The sequence below is a fragment of the Vicugna pacos genome, chromosome 9 (genome assembly GCF_048564905.1).
Source record: "Vicugna pacos chromosome 9, VicPac4, whole genome shotgun sequence".
Taxonomy (NCBI): domain Eukaryota; kingdom Metazoa; phylum Chordata; class Mammalia; order Artiodactyla; family Camelidae; genus Vicugna; species Vicugna pacos.
Window position 1 is genome coordinate 17,274,274 of NC_132995.1, and position 20,410 is coordinate 17,294,683.

General features: G+C 44.7%; 1 protein-coding gene across 4 annotated transcripts in view; it reads right to left on the reverse strand.

The window, feature by feature from the left end:
* WDR88 (WD repeat domain 88) overlaps positions 1–20,410 on the reverse strand; it is a 36,051-nt gene that overhangs the window by 13,695 nt on the left and 1,946 nt on the right. For 3 of the 4 annotated variants that reach the window (XM_072968802.1, XM_006212208.3, XM_072968803.1), the window contains 5 exons: positions 13,223–13,333; positions 9,434–9,522; positions 8,307–8,370; positions 6,415–6,553; positions 4,838–4,967 (listed from right to left, as the gene is read on the reverse strand). In XM_072968802.1, the coding sequence (XP_072824903.1) occupies positions 4,838–4,967; positions 6,415–6,553; positions 8,307–8,370; positions 9,434–9,522; positions 13,223–13,333 (533 nt within the window). The remainder of the gene's footprint in view (positions 1–4,837; positions 4,968–6,414; positions 6,554–8,306; positions 8,371–9,433; positions 9,523–13,222; positions 13,334–20,410) is intronic. The other variant, XM_072968801.1, reaches the window with a different exon arrangement.

The following is a 20,410-nucleotide window of genomic DNA, read 5'->3' on the forward strand; positions in this document are numbered from 1 at the left end:
GGTGATGGGGAAGGGACTAACAGCCTGTCTGGCTGGGTGCTGCACTGCACTTACTAAGTGGGTCTCTCCTGCTCACACACCTCTCCTTGCCCTCCAACACATGGGGGCATGGCTTCTTCTCCCTACCCGCCTCTCCCATCCTGCTGTCCCTCACTCTCCCAACTTCTCCTCACCCCAAATGCTCTCTCTCTCTCCTCAACTGTCTGCAGTGTCATTAGAGCACATTTTAGTATTGTGCACGTAATTCATAAACTTTGGGGTTATTCCTTCTCAATTTTTAAATGTCTTTTTTTTTTAAAGAAAAAACATTGTCAGAATTTTGCTGCTTTTTGTTTTGTTTGTGATCCTCAAAGTGTTTACCCTGTGATTCTCATCTCCTGTTAGAAGCAGAGTTTTCTAGCAAACCTATAAACATCTCTGAATAGCCTGGATCATAAAATCAATTCATTCAACCTGAAGAAAAGGCTGAACAAATCTATTTTCTAGAGCTCAAGTCAGTTTTGGGTTCTTTTCTGGTTCTTTGAAATGCACAAACCGAGTGAGATCAAAGGAGAAGAAATGTCAACCTCCCAAGCGTGTCCAGGGTTAAAATGTCCAAACCCTAGTGCCTGGTTGGGTAAGACCCATCCCAGCATATACTGGAGGTGAATAACAAGCCCTCCCCAGAATCCAGAAGCTGTCACTGGGGGTTAGACCAGGACCCCTCTGTTTGCCAGGATGGGGCTCTCATTTCAGATACATTCCACTTACCATAAGAGACCATTTTACTTAGTATATAAGTTTGGGAAAAGTGCTTGTGTTGCATTTGTGCTTCTGGAAAAGGTGGAGCCAATCAATGCCTTTATCCCTAATCCTCCTGCTAAGTACTGCTAACAACCCTGGGCATTCATAAAGCAAGCAGAAGACTATGAAGGGTGAAGAAGAGAAGGCAGGCCAGCTAGGGATCTGGGACCCAGGATGGCATGCTGCTGAGTCTCTGCAGTTTTCTTTTTGCTTCTTATATTTTAGATGGGTACTGGGAAAGTCTACAACCCACAAAATAATGGGGACTGGACAGAAGGCCCCCAAGAAAAGCCTTTTCTCTTAACCAAAGGGATACCCTAGTAAGACAGAAAACCTTTAAATAATACCTGCCTTATTCTACCCAAAAATCTTAGGGAAAGCTGCAATCCCACCACTGTCAGCAAAGGCTGAGAGGGGAGCCTCGAACACTTACCAGGCTCTAATGAGGTGGCCTGATAATACGAAGATTTAAATAAGACTTAGGGTCTCACAGTGTAATACTCAAAATGTCCAAGATGCAGCTGAAATTCACTCATCATACTGAGAGCCAGGAAAATCTCAACAGGAATGAGAAAGAAAGTCAATAGATGCCAACACTGAGATGAGAAACTGATGCTAGAATTATCTGACAATGATTTTTAAGCAGCCACCATAAAAAAGCTTTGATGGACAATTATAATCATGCTTGAAATAATAAAAAAGATAGAAAGCCACAACAAAGAAATAGAAGATATAAAGAATGACCAAGTGGAAATTTTAGAGCTGAAAAACACAATAACCAAAAAAAAATCAATTTAGAAGATAAACAATCAGTAAATATAAAGACAGACAATATAAATTAACTAATCCAAAAAACAGACTGGAAAAAAAACAGAGCCTCAGGAACCTGCAAGACTATAACAAAATATCTAACATTTGGATCATCAGCATCTCAAAGGGAAAGGAAAAAGAAGACAGAGCTGAAAAAAAAATCAAAGAAATTACATCTGCAATTTTACCAAATTTGGCAAAAGACAGATTTAAAAAGCTAAGTGAATCCCAAGTAGGATTAAACCCAAAGAAATCTATACGCAGACACGTCGTAATTAAACTTTTGGTAAGTAGAGAGAAAGGAAAAATCTTGAAAGCCGTGAAAGAGAAATGATACCTTAGTTAGAGGGGGGGAAAGCAATCTGAATGACAGTGGGTTCCTCATCAGAAACCACAGAGGTCAGAAAAAAAGTGACATGACAGTTTTCAAATGATGAAAGAAAAAAAACGTCAACCCAGATTCCTATATCCAGCAAAAATATCCTTCAGGAATGAAGAGGGAACCAAGACATTTCAGTTGAAGGAAAACTAACAGAATTTGGTACCCTCAGACCTACCATAAAAGAATGGCTAAAGGAAATTTTTCTAAACAGAAGGAAGATCTTGAAAGAAGGAAACTTGGAACATCAGAAAAGAAAACAGAACAGCATAAGCAAAAGTATGGGTAAACACAACAGACTCTCCTTCTCCTCCTGAGTTTTCTAAATTATATTTGACAACATAAAAAAAGTTATAACAAAATACTTATGTTTATTCCTTGCAAGCTTCAAGATCAGTTGAGATTGTGAATTTTCAAAATTCTCTCACATGACCAGCTGTATCATTTGCAAGGCCCAGTGCAAAATTAAAATGCAAGGTCCAAGTTCCTCAAAGAGCTATACACAGTATTACCACATGATCCAGAAAATCCTCTCCTAGGTATGGAGCCAAAAGAATTGAAAGCAAGGACTTGAACAAATACTTATGCCAATGTTAACTGCAGCATTGTTCACAATAGCTAGGAGACAGAAGTAACTCAAGTGTTCCTCGACAGAAAAACAGATAAACAAAATGTGGTAGATACATAAAATAGAACATTATTTAGTCATAAAAAGAAATGAAATTCTAACACACGCTATAACACAAAAGAACCTTAAAAACATGCTGAATGAAATAAGCTGGACACTAAAGGCCACATAATGTATGATTCCATTTATATGAAATACCCAGTATAAGCAAAGTTGTAGAGGTAGGAAATAGAACAGTGGTTACTAGGGGCTAGGGTTGAAGTGGGTGGGGAATTATGGTTTAATGGGTCAGAATTTCTGTTCGGGTGATGAAATGGTTTTGGAAATAGATCGTGGTGATGGCTGCACAATATCATAAATGTAGTCAAGGTCAGGGAAATAACTTTAAAATTGTTAAAATAAAAATTTTGCCCTACATATTTTACCACAATTCAAAAAATAATAATATCCCCCAAACCACCGAATGGGAGACTTAAAATCGGTGACTTGCATGATATGCGTGAATTACATCTCAATAAAGCTATCAAGGTGGGAAGACCCATAAAAAGACTGGCAGGACCCCGAGGCAGAGCCGCTGCTCTCCTCCCACTAGCCTCCAGTTTCCTCGCCCAGAGGCTCTATCTCACTTTATGCCTCTAAAGTGGCTAACTTACACCTAGAATTCTATTGGTTCCCTGAGCTCACTTCTGGTTGGTTATTTCCTTCACTCCTGATTGGTTACTACTCTCACTCCTGATTGGTTATTACTCTCACTTCTGATTGGTCCACTTTCCTAACTTCTGATTGGTCCATTTGTAGTACTTCATTTGCATGGAGCTCACTCCTGATTAGTCTATTTCTACAAAGCTTGTTCCTGGTTGGTCAACTTCTATTGTACTTTATTTGCATATGATGTTGCAAAGTGTAAAACTGGCAGCCTATAAAAGGCCTGTGTAACCCTACAGGTGGAGTCCAGAGCTTGGAGTGTTAACTTCTCCGGGCCAGCTGTGGTAATAAACTTGAGTTCTCCAACTCTGCAAGTGCTGCTTGATCTCGCTAGGGTCTCTGTTGCTGTCATAACTGAGCTGTAGCACAATTTTCCACAACACTGTTAAGAAAGAAAGGCAGCCGGCAGGAAGGAAGCGGGGAAAGTGGTGGCTTCTGGGGAAACACTGGTTGTAAGACAGGTGAGAGAGATTTTTCACTATATATTCTCTTGTACCTTTTAAATTTTGTACTGGGTTGCAGGTTCTACATTTTCCAAAAGTGAATTACGTATTTTTGAAATAAAAACACTCGAGGTCCCTGGTTCAAAAAGGAAGAATTTCAAGACCTTGACAGCAGAGCACTGAATCAAGTGTAAGCCCTTCTCTGTGCGGCGGGGAGGGGGTGTGTCTGTGTAAATTCAGAGGTTGCATGTCAGGAAGCCAGCCCTGCAAATTCATAAATGTGGGTCAAATATGCCATCAGATGTTTCCGTCCTTACCGGGAAAACAATGCAGAGGGCTGGAGCTGCCCTCACCCTCCTCACTGCCACCACCGAGCAGCGCCAAGGGGCGGGGCAGGCGTCCTGCAGCCCCTCCCGACCCCGGTGTCCACGGGAATCCCTCTCCATAGCAGACCTGTGCTGAGACCACCGTGCAGCCTGTGCTAAGGACCTTTGTGTGCCATCTCGTTCAGATCTCACCAGGGCTCAGTTTGCAGGTGAGGAAATTAAGGTCCAAGGTCACACAGATGGGACCCTGCACACTCTTAACCCTTGGCCAGGCCTCCACAGCCGCCCTACCCCTGGCCAGGCCAACAAGCAGGGTGGCAGGGCATATACACATTCTAGCATCCTGATTCCATGGCCCCCTAGAGAGGGCTGGCCACCCACCTGGTGCCACCAGCTAAGTGACCCTTGTGGGCCCTGGATTATCAGATCTTCCGTTTTCACAGGAGATGCAGGAAATCCACATTTGGGGAGAGGGTGGGCTCTGCACAATATTTTCCATTGTTGGCTCACATTGAAACAAGTGCATCTGAGGCCCGTCCCCACCCACAGGCCACAGCTGGAGGTTTCCCTCGGCATGGCTGTCTCCTTCCCTTTCTCCACCTCCAGCCTCCTCGTCGCACCAGCTGACCACAGTTGAAGATGCCCCACGTAGAAACTGGCTGGGGAGATGAAGGTGTGTGGGCCAAATCGAGAAGAGTGTGATGGGTATCCCTGCACCCCTCCCTGCTGCAGGATGCTGCCGGGCCCCCCAGGGCCTCCTCACTTGGTGATGGTGAGCAGCGTGGCCTGGGATGTAATATCCCATATCTTGATGCTCCTGTCCAACGAGACGGAAGCCACCCTCTGGCTGTCGGGGTCAAAGCAACATGAGGTAACCGACATCCTGTGATGATCTGAGGCACAGAGAAAGGGACTCTCATTACCATGCTTTCCACATTCTGGGCCACGTGCTCCATGGGGCACAGAGGCTCACATTACTTTCCCAGACAGGGACAATATTACAGAAACTCAGCTCTGGCTTTCACAAGGGACTGTGCGCTTGTGCAAACATTTCCTGAGTGCCTGCTGTGTACCAGACTTTGAACAAGGAGCATTGCCCCTTGCCTCCTGCGCCCCTGCAGAGCTTCCAGGTAGATGGGGAGACACCCTTAAGCAGGCAACAATTCGAGGCATCCATCACAGCTCCCAGCCAGCAGAAGGAAGCTTGGTACAGCTCTGAGAGGTCGAAGAAGGGACCTAAAAGTTATCAGGGGAAGCAGGAAAGGAAGAGTGCTGCAGGCAGCAAGAACAGCATGTGCAAAGGCCCAGAGCAGGGATAGAGCATGGAGATGGATGGTGTGCACCTAGAACTCAGAGAATGAGCAGTAGACTGTGAGATGATACGTTAAGGGGAAAATGCAAGCCGTGGGGAAGTGCCCATATCATGGTTTCATGTTGATAAAAATAAACATACAATATGTATGGGAAGTAGTGCTGTGTGTATGCAAACACACACACACACACACACACAGAGGAAGGCCATCTGGCAATGTATCATTAATAGGTACCTCTGGGGAGGAGACAGGACAGGTACAGTAGCCTGGCACTTTTTACTTTATACCCTTACCAAATTTTTTTACAATGATTATATATATTTTAACTATTTATTTATTTATTCCCCTTAATAGAGGCACTGGCGATAGAACACAGGACCTCGTGCATGCCGCGCACGCCAAGCACACGCTCTACCACTGAGCTATATTGCCCACCCCCAACTTTTTATTTTTAGATAACTGTCAACTCACATGCAGTTGTAAGGAATAATACAGAGAGATCCTGTCTGCCAGTCACCCAGTTTCCCCGGTAACATCTTGCATAATGATTGCACAGGGTCACAACCCGGAAATTGACATCTGATTTTTTTTCGTAGATGCCATTTTAGTCTTTTTAATTATCTAACTTTTTTTTTCTACAAAACAATTAATCATGATAATATTGCTCATCATCAGTATGTGGAAAACACTAAAATAAATATGTGCATTATTCACAATCATCATCATTATTTTTATATTTAAAAATACAGATAAAAATGTTAAGAACTCAATAAAGACTGGGCTTTAAATGCCCATGTGAGGCTGAAGCAGAACACTGTTTCATTTATTACAAGCACAAGACTGAACGGAAAAGCCTTAACCAGTCTTGGTTTTAACTGCCTGTGCTTTCACCAATCAGTGTCTTTAATGTTGTGGTTCATAGCACTGCATGGTCACCAAATAAAGCAATTGAAAGTCACTGTCAGCAAGTGACAAGTGGCTGTTCCTCTAACAGGCAGAACAGAGCAGGGAGCCCATGCGATCTTACCTTTGATGTGGGACACGGTGGTGGTGTCTTCTGCATCTGTTACACAGATTCCACGATCCACATCCAAGCCTGAGACCACGTATTTACCATCAGGGGAGAACTTACAGGAGACTACGAAGGTTTCATGACTGAGCTTCCACTGAAATAGAGCAACAATGAAAAAGTTTTTTCTCCAGCCCAGCATTCCAGCAGAACTTTCTAAAATGTTCTATCTATGCACTGCCCAATATGCTAGCCACTGGCCACACGTGGTCATTGAGTACCTGTAACAGGCTAGTGCAAATAAGGAACTGAATTTTTGTTCATTAGTTTTAATGAATTACTATAATTAATAAGTGCAATTAACTGAGTGTCCAGGACAGATGAACAAGGATAGAGAGCACTTAGCAGGGCTGATAAGCAAGGTTCTAGTCATAGCCAACTTTATTGCTGTTCAGTTTGGTAAACTAGTGTTTATTGAGTATCCAGCCTGTGGCCAAGTCCCTGCAGCCCCAGTCCCTTGGCCATCTCACAGTCCCCTGTGGAGGCTGGCACCAAACCATAAGAAGGGGACAGAGAGTTACTCAGCATTCCAGGAAAGGAAGATCTCTCTGGATGTTGTAAACTATGGAATCGCCATTGTGACAGTTGCCCACCAATTCTCTGACAGTCCTCCCTCCACAAGGTGGTGGCTAATTACCCTCCCTGTGAGTGTGGGCTAAACTCAGTGACTCACTTCTTTGAATAGAATATGGCAGAAGTGATTGTGTGTGACTAGGTCATGAAAGAAACCAGGGCTTCCTCCTTGCTCTCTCTTGAATCACCTGCTCTGGGGGAGTGAACAGCCATATCCTGAGGACACCTATGAGAGACCTGGGTGGAGAGGAACGGAGGGCTCCTGGCAATAGCCATGTGAGTGCACCATTTTGGGAGGGACCCTCAGCCCCAGCTGAGCCTTCGGATGACTGTAGCCCCAGATGACATCGTGACCCATGACCCCAAAAGAGACCTGAGCCAGAACCATCTGCTCCTAGATTTCTGTCAGAATCTGTGTGAGACAATACATGCTCATTGTTTGAAACTAAGTTTTGGGGAAATTTGTCAGGCATCAGTGGACAACTAACTCGGCCCTATAGTTGGCAAGTGGCATGGATGGCTTGTGCGACAAAAATACATAAAGATAGTAAAAAGGAAAGTTTAAGGAAGAGAAGGAAAAGCATCCCAAAGAGAAAAACCAACTAGAGACGAGAGCAGGACATTTACATGAGAAGAAATAAGCATTTGGGAAAATGCTCAAAGTCAGACATAATCGATGTTAGTATATAATGACACTGTATTGTAAATAGAACATCCTTGGCTGTGTTCATGTGTGACCTGTGTTCAGGAAAAGAGACATGAAAATGTCAACTGCAATCTCTAGGCGTTGTTTTACAGGTTTTGTTTCCGTTTTTTTTTTTAACTTGGCAGGAGAGGGAGGGGGTCCTGGGCCAGTTTGGATGGATGGATGGTGGTCCCTCCAAGATGGAGAAAAGATGGGGGAGAGCCCTGAAGCCTCGTGCTTTGGTCCCACGGCCTCAGCTCTACTTCCTGCTGCATCAAAAGCAAGCATCCCACAGGGGAGGGTCTCTTTTCCCACGCAGTTTCTTCAGCCTGGAATGGCATGCTCCCTACCCCCCAACTCCACCTCTTTCCATATATCCATCCTCCCCATCCTTCAAGCAGAGCCCTCCTTCTGCCAACTCCAGGAAGCTTGCCTTCCTTGAAGCCCATCCTCCATCACTTTGGGTCCCTGAGAAAACTCTCCTTTCCTGGGAGACTGGCTTCTCTTCCCCCTCCACTCCCAGCTCAAGACCACCTAATGCCCAGTCAAGACCCTGCGCTGTGACGTCTCCACTGGGGCAGAGCGTACATACCAGCAGCTTGCCTGTTTCCAGATCCCAAGCCCTCACTGTTTTGTCATAGGATGCTGCAATAATTCTGGAAAGAAAATGACAAACATAGGGTCTTAATGACCCACCCAATTATGCCAGTGGCTTCTATTTTAAAAACCATAGAAAAAAATTCTTCATAGCAAATGTCTATAGTTTAAGGACCAAGATTGCAAATAACACCCGACTCTTTCTAAAGATGCTCCATGTGCCCCCTCCCTGGAGAACAGGGGGTTCTCACTGAGAGAGCCTAACACAGAAGGCACCATAGCACCGTTCTCTTCCTTAATCCCTCAGCCATCCAAATGTGCTCTTTTATATCCAGAGCGTCAAAGGCATCATTTCTTCTGTTCTGTAATTGTCTCCTGTAATTGACTGCAGAAGGATATCAACAACTCATAAGGATCCATCACTTCTTCCCCTGCTCACATGACTAGATTTTTACAGGAAAAGACCTTCAAAGCTCATTTCATTCGGAAATGTTTTCTTGTACATTTTGCAAAATAATATAAGTTGTGTTCTTACAGGGCATGTTTCTGTGGCGATCTTTGTCGTCTATATAAGATGAATTCCCGTGAAATGTGAATTCCCATGCTAGTTTTCACTAGGACCCTGATTTTGTAGCTGTGGGTAAAAGTAGGTCTATTTTAAAGCAAATGCCCTATCTTTTAAAGGCTTGTCTCACATCACTTTGAGGGGCAAATTCAAATACATCCCGGAGGCTCGTGTCTGCCTGTCCTGCCTCCCAGCCCTGACCCACCCCCAGGACCTCAGGTGACACTTGCACGCCTCTGCTTCCTGGGCCTTGGTTTCCCCTGAAATGAGGGCCTGGACTGAATTGCTAATGTGTGATTGCAGGAAGGAAACTCTGAAGAACATTCAGAGTGGCTTTGCATCAGCCACAATAAATTCTGTCTTTCTAGCATTTTAAGTTCTCAAAGAGCTGTCATGTCTACTTGATTCCCACCGTGAGAGATGGAAACCATGAGATCAGTATATGGGAATAAGGTCGGGTATTTGCTTAGAGACCACTACGCTGTCCCCGGCGTGCCGCACTCCGGCCCGCCCTGCCCGCTCACCTTCCTGAGCAGAGTGAAATGAAGGAGAGTCACCTTCTGCTGTCAGCCGTGACACTGCACTCTAAAACAGGAGCTCCAGGCTCAGGCTCAAAATTCCGAACAACAGATCCATCCACAGCATCCTCAAGTCAGCAGGAGAGAGGGGGAGAGAGACACAGGTCACTGAGGCATTGGTTGAAGCTGTGAACTGAGTTCCGCATCAGCCCTGGGCGTGTCTACAACAGCAAAGGATGAGAACCCACGGTCCTCCAATTCTCACCCAGCTCAGAGGGGCGAAAGGACTTCCTCAGCACTCCCGGAGCTAGGAGGATGCCTTCACCATCCATAGCATCCCGGGAAGCTCCCCCTCAGTCCCACAATGGCTGATGAAACCGGCCACTCTGGGGGCAGAGCTGCAAACAGATCATTTTCTTGTTCTTTACTGGCCAAAGAGGCTTCGTGGAAGCTAGCAGTATCTTTCAAGGACTTTTAAAAAGTTCACACTGTTTGACCTGAGCAAGTCGACTCAGAAGAATCTCTCCTAAGGAAATCATCGGAATTGTGAAAAGGTTTGTCATATGTTACAGGGGACAGAACAGCAAACACACAAGCAACAATCTCCGTCCACCAGAAGGGGGCAGTTACAATGAATTCTAGCACATCCAACAGCAGGGCCTGAGCAACTGTTATCACGCTGAAGGGTAATAACTAGAGAATATGATGAGAACAGAACAGGGTAATAACTGAGAAGGTGATGGGAACAGAGCAGGGTAATAACTAGACAATATCATGGGAACAGAGCGGGGTACCAAAGTGAAGTGCCTGCTGTGGCCGAGACGAAATACTTCCAGTAAGAAATATGCCCACAGCTTTTCAGGATAAGCAGGGGTGGAAAGTCCCCTTGAAACAAATGTTATTGGTAAGACAACAAATTCCTAGAGAGGCCTTGTGTTGTTACGTGAAATTATAGTGCACGGTTAGGGGAGTGTTTGGCCTGACCAGGGCCAGCCTGGGACAACTCCCCCTGCTACGCAGGGACCACTTTGCCTTAAGACTCCAAGCCTGCTGGGAGGCAGAGGGCCCTGGGTCAGGGGTCCCCAAGACCACCCTCAGGACTGGGGATTCTCCAGGACTCACAGGGCTCCACATATAGTCTTACTCACAGCTAAGACTTACTACTACCAACGGACACAAAAGCAAAATCAGCAAAGGTGAGGTCTGGAGGAAACCAGGCGTCGCTTCCAAGAGTCTCTCCCTGTGGTCACACGGGACATGCTTATTCCTCCAGCAACCAGCTGTAACAATGCCTGCAATGTGTTGTCCACAAGGGAGGTGTGCCTGAGCCCCGGGGCCCAGGTTTTTATGGGGGCTGGTCACACAGGCACTCTCCAACATGTACCAAAATCCCAGACTTCCAGAAGGACAGCAGGTATTCAGCACCAACCACATGGTTTGCATGCACAGCCCAGGCACAGCAAGCCCCCCTTATCACCCAGGGAAAGTTTCATATGACTGTAGGACACTGTTTACCAGTCCAGTTCCCAGATGCCAGCCAAGGCCAGCCTTGCCAGTGGGCCTTTCCAAGGACAGCAGTCCAGGCCCACTATGTGAACTCTTTTCTGCGCAGACCCATCCCCCAATCTCTGCTCCATAGACTTGAAACAGCGGGGTCATACTTGGGTGAACCCAGTAGGCCCTAATCAAAGCCCACGGGCAGGAAGAGATCCCAAAGAGGAACTCATCAGAGCAGGACACATCCAGGCTAGACAGCCAGTTCTCGAGCCCAATGGTTTGGGAAGAAAGAACTGGCTCTGACAGCCTGTGATCCAGCCTCCCCGGCTGGTGTGTTGCTCTAGGACGAACATGTGACTGGAAGCTAAGAACATAATCATGGTGGGGCCTGGGGCTGAGGCCCACTGCAATCTGTGCAGGGCCCAGGGTCAGTGATGGGCAGCAATGGAATGGACGGGTGTCCATTGGGCTGCGTGGGCTCAGTGTTCAACAGTGACACCATATGGCCAAGAGAAGGAACAGCAACCATGGACAGGTGACCCTCCTGGAAAATGTGTGCAGGAGGAATACTGTGACTGGAGAAGGTGACATGTAGGGTAATGGCTTGGTCATTCTCGGAAGGGAGCGCTGGTGCCCTGAGAGCTGCGGCTGGTGCAGGGAAAGCCACAGGAGGAGCCTGGAGCACAGAGAAAGATGGGGAAAGGGGAGCCAGGAGGAGGAAAGAGGATTCCATGGAGGGGTAGGTTCATGGGGCCAGCCCAGGCAGAGAGACCAGAGAACTGGCAATTCAGCAAAGAGAAGGAGCAACCTGGAGAAGATGGCAGAAGGGCGTAGGGCTGGGAGTGAGTCAGGTATTGAGGACCCTTGGGCAGGCTGAAGTGACCACATCCTGGACAGGGCATGGAATCTGCAGGGAGCAAGGGCAGTGAGGCTGCTGTGAGGAACCAAGGGTGTCTCGATGGATGGTCCCTAATCTTGGGACAACAAGAGAAAACGGAGATTTCCACTTAGAGAGACAGGAGCCCTTTGGCCAAGACAGAAACCCCTGTGAGCCCTTTCACTGACTCAGAAGGTGAGAATGTGGGAAGGATCTGAAGATGGCAAAGCAAAATGCAACCTGGGAAAGTCACCATCCCCGCTTCCCCTGGGCGATGACAACCAGCAGAGACCCTCCCTCATCCCTGGGCCTTCTCAGTCACCCCAGAGGCCCTGGAAAGGGCTTAAGGCTCCCAGAGCTTTCCCAACAAGAAGATCATGGGGGGCAGGGTTGGATTTTAAAAGGGCCACCAAAGAGGTGGGAGTGGATGTCTGTCAGAACCTGGTAGGGGCCAGGCAGGCCCTGGGGAAGCCCCAACACGCAGCTGATCCTATGGGGCACAGGGAATTTCAGGGAGGCCCAGGAGGACATTAACCACCCAGAGTCACACAGCCAGTGGGTTCCTGGTGTGGCGCCTGAACCACTTGGACAGTTCCCAAACCCTCCTGCCTAGCCTGCCTGGGTGGTACCCACTGATGACATAGAAGACGCGCCTCCAAAGTTGCCTGGAGGGTGAGGAGCTATCCTCCACCTGATTACCTGACCCAGAACCCAGGAACCAGCCTGACTCGCTCCACCCTGTCCCCCTCCTGTCCCCAAAGCTAGAGGAGACAGCGAAACTTAGAACTGACTGTCCTCCCCAGTGGGCCCAGCCCCAACCAGACGGTCATCTGTCGCATGGCCCCTGATGGCCATTGCCACCTCCCAGCTCTGCTCCTGCCTTACCTGCTCCTGACTGACCAGCAATGCCCCCAAACAGAACTGCCAGAGTCTGCCGGCTGTGCCCAGAAGACTTTAGAGAAGTTTTGGTGGCCACTTTGCTGCGCCTTCATCTGGCCATGACACCCCTGTTCTTTGTGCCCTGCTTCCTTGGGGCACTGATCTGCGCTCAGGCCTGCCTCTCCCAGTCACCCCTCATGGACAGGTCCCAAGTCTGGCCACTTTTCTGTCCTCTGTGATCACCCATCTCTGTGGATGGAACTGAACTTTCCGAAGAAGAAGACCCAGCTCAGAGATTCCTGATAGGCCCCCGGCGAGCTCCCAGTCCAGTGGTCTCCTGTTCCTGCTGTTTCCAAATCAACAGGCTGATAGCAGCTACACTAACCTCATCTCTCTCCAGGGGCTTGACACTAGGGTGAGCCCTCACTTTGCTTCTTCTTGCACTTTGCTCAGAAAGACCACTCCAAATCTTTGGGATCCTTGAATGTCTGGAAACTCAGTACTGGGGAACTCTCCACAAGAGGTGACATAAGCTTACAGGATGTTTTGGTTCCAGCTAACACCAGGCCACCTACCCACAGCTTCACGGTGCAGTCATAGGAGCCACTGAGGAGCTTTGTGTCATCCACACAAAAGTGACAGGAACTCACAATGTGCTGGTGTCCCTTCATAATTTTAAAAGGGATCTGAAAAAAGAATAGACTGAATAAGTTCAGCAGATGACAGAATACCAGACTGATATTTTAAAAGTCAATAATATTTCTATACAATTGGAATGAACAGTCCAGAAAAAAATTAAGAAAAAAATCCCTGCATTTATAAAAGCATAGGAATAAATTTAGCAAAAAAAGCATAAAACTTGTACTCTGAAAATTAGCAAACATTGTTAAAATAAATTTTAAAAGACTTAGATAAATGGAAAGGCATCCCATGTTCATGGATTAGCAGACTTACTATTCTTATGAAACTACCCTCCCAAATGATCTAAAGATTCAACATTATCCCATCAAAATCCCAGCAGACTTCTTTTCCAAAACTGACAAGCTGATCCTAAAATGTATATGGAAGCTCAAGGAAAGCAGAACAGCCAAAACAATCTTGAAAAAGAACAAAGGTAGAGGACTCACAATTCCCAATTTTAAAACAGTTTTCAAAACATACAAAGAGACTGTAATCAAGACTGTGTAGTACTGACATAAGGATAGACATATAAATCGATGGAATAGGATTGAGAATCTAGAAATAAGCATTCACATTTTTGGTCACTTGATTTTCAACAAGGGTGCCAAGATAATTAAAAAGGGAAAGAAAAATCTTTTCAACAAGGTGTGCTGGGACAAGTGAATATCCATATGCAAAAGAATGAAGTGGGACCCTTCCCTCACATCACACACAAAAATTAACTCAAAAATGGATCAAAGACCTAAGTGTGAGAGTCAAAATGACAAGACCCTTAGAAGAAAACACGGGTGTAATTCTTTGTGAGTTTGCACTAGGCAGTGGTTTCTGAGATGTGACAACAGAAGTACCAGAGCAGCAAGAACAGCAACAGCAGCAGTGACACACTGGACATTATCAAAATTAAAAACTTTTGTGCTTCAAAGGACGCCATCGAGAAGGTGAAAAACAACCGGCCCAATGGAAGAAGAGTTTTGCATATCATATATCAGGTAAGGGACTCGTATCTAGAATATATTTAAAAAACTCTTAAAACTCAACAATAAAGAAACAAACAACCCAATTTAAAAGTAAGCAAAAGATGATGTGATGTTCACAATCCAGAGGCACAGGTTTACCAAAAGATGGAGACCTAATCATACAACTACAGGATGCTTCTCCTCCTCCTGCACCTTATGATCACATTACTAAAGGCTTATTTACAGCAGATCCTTTTACCCAGTATATTACACCTGGCTTTCAAGAAAAAAATTACAAGAAATTCTAAGGAGCAGAAAACACACTTTGAAGAGGCAGCACAAACATAACATCAAAACCAGGCTCAGATACGGCTGGGACGCTGGAATTATCAGACCAGGAATTTTTAAACAACTATGATAAATAGGCTAAGGGCTCTAATGAATGAAGTAGGCAGTTATGCAAGAATTCATGGGCAATATCAGCAGAGGGATGAAAATTCTAAGAAGGAATCAAAAAGAGATGCTAAGGATCAAAAACACTGTGACAGAAATGAAGAATATCTTTCATGGGCTTATTATTAAACTAAACATGGCTGAGGAAAGAATCTCTGAGATTGAGGATGTATCAATAGAAAACTTCAAACCTGAAAAGCATGTAGAAATAAGACTGGAAAAAAAAAAACAACAGAATATCCAAGAACTATAGACAACTACAGAAGTACTTATATGTGGAGGGAGGGTATGGCTCAAGTGGTAGAGTGCAGGCCTAGCATGCATGAGGTCTTGGGTTCAATCCCTAGTATCTCCAGTTAAAAGCCTAATTACCTCCCCTCCTTGCCAAAAAGAAAAAATACAATAATAAATAAATTTTTTTTAAAGGTACACATATGCATAATGAGAATACTGGAAGAAGAGGAAAAGGAACAGGAAAAAAATATTTGAAACAATAATGATTGAGAGTGGGAGGGCACAGCTCAGTGGTAGAGTGCATGCCTAGCATGCACAAGGTCCTGGGTTCAATCCCCAGATCCTCCACTAAAAATAAGTAAATAAACCTAATTACTCTCAACACCAAAAATAAAAGTTTTTTTAAGCTTTAAAAAAGATGAAATTTAAAGAAATACTAAAAAAAAAAAGATTGCCAATTTCCCCCAAATTAACTTCAAATACTAAACCATAGGTCCAGGAAGCTCAGAGAACACCAAACAGTATATAAGCAAAAATTTTTAAATCTACACATTTTTAGGGATATCATTTTAAAGCTACAGAAAATCAAAGACGCCAAGAGGGAAAAACACCTTACCTACAGAGGAGCAAAGATAAGCCTAGCACCCAAATTCTCCTCAGAAACCCGATAAGTAAGACGAGACTGAAATAATTTAAGAATTGAGAGGAAAAAATTACCAACCTAGAAATGTGTACCTTATGAAATTATCCTTCAAAAATGAAGGAGAAATAAAGAATTTCTCTAACAAAAATGGAGGAAACTTGTTACCAGTAGCCCTGCCCTGTAATAAATCCTAAAAGTTCTTTGGAGAGAAGGGAAATCATATAGGTTAGAAACTCAGATCTACATCAAGAAAGGAAGAACACCAAAACAGAAACAAAACTTTGAATCATTCTTATTCTTAACAGATCTAACAGAAAACATTTCAAAATAATAATAGCAAATACATACATATGTGTCTCTGTGTGTGTGTGTGTGTGTGTGTGTGTCTGTGTGTCTGTGTATGGCAGCAATAATACAAGGGACAGGAGGGCGGTATTAGAAATATTTTGTTTTTTAAGGTATCACACTACCCATTAAGATGCCGTGTAGGGCTATTTGAAAGTGGACTTGAATTAACTATAAATGTATATTGCAAACTCTTGGGCAACCATTTTAAAAAGTAAAAAAAGAGGTACATTTGATACACTAAGAAAGGAGAGAAAATGGGATCACATAGAATTCTCAATTAAAACTGCAAAAGGCAGAAGGACTGTAGAAGACAAAAATAGGAACAAAAATCAGTGGCAATAAATAGAAAACAGTAACAAATATGGTAGGTATTAATCCAACTATATCAATGATAGCTTTGAATGGTCTAAATGTATCAATTAAAATACACAGATTGTCAAGAGTGGATCAAAAAACAAGATCCAATAATATGTTGTCTACAAGAAACCCACATTAGACATAAAGGCACATACAGATTAAAAGTAAATGGACAAGGGACATTGTGCTGTACACCAGAAATTAACACATTGTAATTGACTGTACTTCAATATAAAAAAAAAAAGTAAATGAAAAAATTAACACAACATTGTAAACTGACTATGCTTCAATTTAAAAAAAGCAGACAAAAAAAGTAAATAGATGAAATAACAAAGTCCTACTCTATCGCACAGGGAACTATGTTCAAAATCTTGTAATACATCATAATGGAAAAGAATATAAATATATATATATATAAATATACATAAAACAGAATCACTTTGCTGTACACCAGAAACTAACACAACATTGTCAATCAACTATACTTCAATTAAAAATTATTTTAAAAAGTAAATGGATGAAGAAAAATATACCCTACTAAACTAACAAAAGAATGCAAGAGTAGCTATATTAATTTCAGACAGAGCCGACTTCACAGCAAGAAAATTTATCAAGGCTAAAGAGGGACATTACATTATGATAAGGGCAGTGGTCCAAGAAGACATAATAATCCTTAACGTGTATGTGTAGCACACCAGAACATCAAACTACATGAGACAAAAACTAACAAAATTGCAAAGAGAATTAGATGAGTCCACCATCATAGTTGGAGACTTTAACACCCTCTGTGGGAAATGGACAGATGCAACAGACAGAAATTTAGTAAGAAAATAGTGGAACTCAACAGCATCATCAATCAACAGGATATAACGGACATCTACGGACTACTTCATCCAACAAGAACAGAATACATACTCTTCTCAAACTCATATGGAACATTCACCAATACAGACCACATTCTAGGCTATAAAATATACCTAAAAAATTTAAAAGAACAGAAATCATACTATGTCTGCTCACACAATGGAATCAAACTAGAAATCAATAGCAGAAAGCTGGTTGAGAAATACCAAAATAAATGGAGACTAAACAGCACGTTTTTAAATCACACCTGGGTCAAAGAAGAAATCTCAAGAGAAATTTTAAAATATTTTGAATGAAACAAAAATGAAAATACAACTTATCAACATTTGTGGGATGCAGTGAAAGCAGTGCTTAAAGGGAAATTTGTAGCATTAGATGCATACATTAAAAAAGAAGGAAGATCTAAAAATCAATCATCTAAACTTCCACTTTAAGAAAACAGAAAAAGAAAAGCAAATTAAATTCAAAATAAAGTAGAAGAAAAGAAATAATAGGAATTAAAGCATAAACCAATGAAATTGAAAACAGGAAATCAATACAGAAAATCAATGCAAAAATCTGGTTCTTTGAAAAGATCAATGAAATTGATAAGCCTCTAGCAAGGCTAACCAAGAAAGAGAGAGGAGACAGATTATTAACATTAACAGATTATTAACCAGCGGTGGGAGGGATCCGGGATGTAGGTGTGTTGTCAAGAAAAAGAATGTTGCCTGCTATCCCGGTTCTACAAGGATCAAGACTTTAGCCACTGCAGCCGCTGACTGACCGTGCGCCTGAGGGAATTCAGGATGGAGAAAAACAGGGAGCATTCTGAGCTTTGAACATAGTGACCTCTAGATAGTCAAGATATACAGCAATGGAAAATTTCAATGACCCCAGGTTCCTGCATCTTCCCATACATAGAAAAGCACTAAGATCATTACCTTGAGATGTCTATACTCTGTAATTTTTTTTATGTTAACTATACATTTCTCCCAGAAGAAAAGTTCATGTAAATCCTGGCTCCTCCCTTAACTCTTAGAAGCAGTTCTTCAGAGCTATTCTGAGAGCCCGTCTCCCAAGCTACAGTCCCCAGTAAGGTCCCAGAATAAAACTTTCAACTTTTACGTTGTACTTTTTTTTTTTCCCAGTTGACAGTGCTGGACTGTGGGAATGTGAGGGGATGTGGGACAGAGAAACGCAGGGTTTGGGACTCTGTTGCCAGACAGTGGCCCCACATTTGCAGGAACTCTGGATGCAGTGACCAGGTGGGGTAAGGCGCCCTCAGCAGGAGGTACAGGGATGAGAGGAGAGGGAGGTCCAGGGTGGAAGGGTGGCTGCGGGTTGTGGGGACCGCTGGGGTGTGCGAGCTCACACAGGTGTGAGGATGCGGGATGTGATAGAGTGTCCGCCTCCAGGGAGCTCGGAGAGGTGGGACCGGGACTAGGCCGACTCTACGCAGGATGCGGAGCACAGGGCTGCTAGGGGGCGCGGGCAAACCGAGCCAGACGCGGGGCGGGGCCCGGCGGCAAGCGGCCGGGGTGGGCGGCACCCCGCGGTTCCCAGAGCAGGACCGAGGCAGCGGTCAGTGTCGCGCTCCACAGGCAAAGCCCGTGCCCTGGTGCCGAGGCAGCTACCTCCGCCTCTAGGCAAAACTCTCCGGCTTTCGTTCTTTCTGTCATCACAAAAGCAGAACTATATTATGGGAAAACGAGCAGAAGAGCGTTTTCAGGACCACCCGCTTCAGGACCTTTCTAGGTCCTCCTTTCAGATTTTTCTGTGCAGAAAACTTTCGGGGTCCATTCGGGAGAGAGACCCCCCAACTAGGAGCCGTGGAGAGAAGTTCCACACACGGTATATCCTCCGAGACCCTAACAAAAATGGCATATATCAGACAGTCTTTTTTTTTTTTTTTGAGACTAGTAAAGGAGTGTATTAGGTTACACTGCCATAGACAACAGCGGGTCACACAGAGGAGAGGTGCCTCCGTGAGCCCACAGCCTTAGTTTTGTAAACAAAACAGAACAAAACAGCGAGCTTTTTTAAAGCTATCTGTAGAGTACCACTTGTTCTTCAAGTATGCCCGCGCGCCTCCCTGGCCGGGCTTGATCGAGGCGCTGCGGTGCAGCGGGAACCCGGAGCACAGACAGACTCCAGCCCCGGAGGGCGCCAGGCGGGCGTGCGGGACCGCGGGGCATGAACCGGCTCCTGCCTGCAGTGGGGCGAGGGTGGGAGGTGCGCCCGGCCACCCACAGGCGGCACGAGGTGCCAGGTCAGGGCCAGAGCCGTGGAAGAGCCAGGTGAGCGCTGCTTTAGACGGAGGGCAAGGAGACCCCCACCCCGCACCCCGCTGGGTGGGGAACAATGAGGACTCCGGAGACCAGACAGGATTGAAGGCCAGCAAGTCAGAGGGAAGAGGAGAGAGAGACAAGCCAGAGCCGAAATGGCCTGGAGGGTCATGGTCAGGTCTCCGGACTTCCTCTTCAAGGTGCCAGGAGGCCAGGGAGAGGTTTTGAGCCCATTATTTTAAAACACATTCTTGTGCGGGTGCATTATTTAACACCAAGGACAAAGCTTATCATTTAGCAAAGCATCTCAAAGATTGTGATGAAGTCATCTGGAACATTATTATTCTTGCATTGTGCACCTTCATTTCAAACGATCATTTGTTAACATGTTCTACACAACCGTGTTAACTTTACTGTACAAACATCTCCAAAGTGGACTGTTTTCAACCACTGCTTCCCTCTGTTTATTCTAAATTGCTTTCTCTTACTGAATTTCTTATTTTTAGAATCCTTAATTCTGATTTTTTGTTGTTTGCCAGAGTGCTCCCTTCTCTCTCTCTCTTTTTAATGAGGGGGAGGTAATTGAGTTTATTTATATATATTTGGAGGCAGTACTGGGGATTGAACCCAGGACCTCGATGCATGCTAAGCATGCCCTCTAGCGCTTGAGCTATACCCTCCCCCACCAGGTTGCTCCCTTGAGTAACTTTTTCCTCAAAGAGAGGCATCCTTTCTGAGTCTTTGCAGCTCTGAAGAAAATGTCTTTCTATTGGCTTTATTAGGGACCAGCAGTTTGAACAGGTAGACAACACTTAGGTCACACCCTTTCCTCCCAGAAAAAAAACCTTCTCAACTTCTGCCAACCTCATGGATCATAAAAACCTCAGGCCAGCGCAGGAGGAGATAGCTCAGTGGTAGACTCCATACTTAGCATGCATAAGGTACTGTGTTGAATCCCCA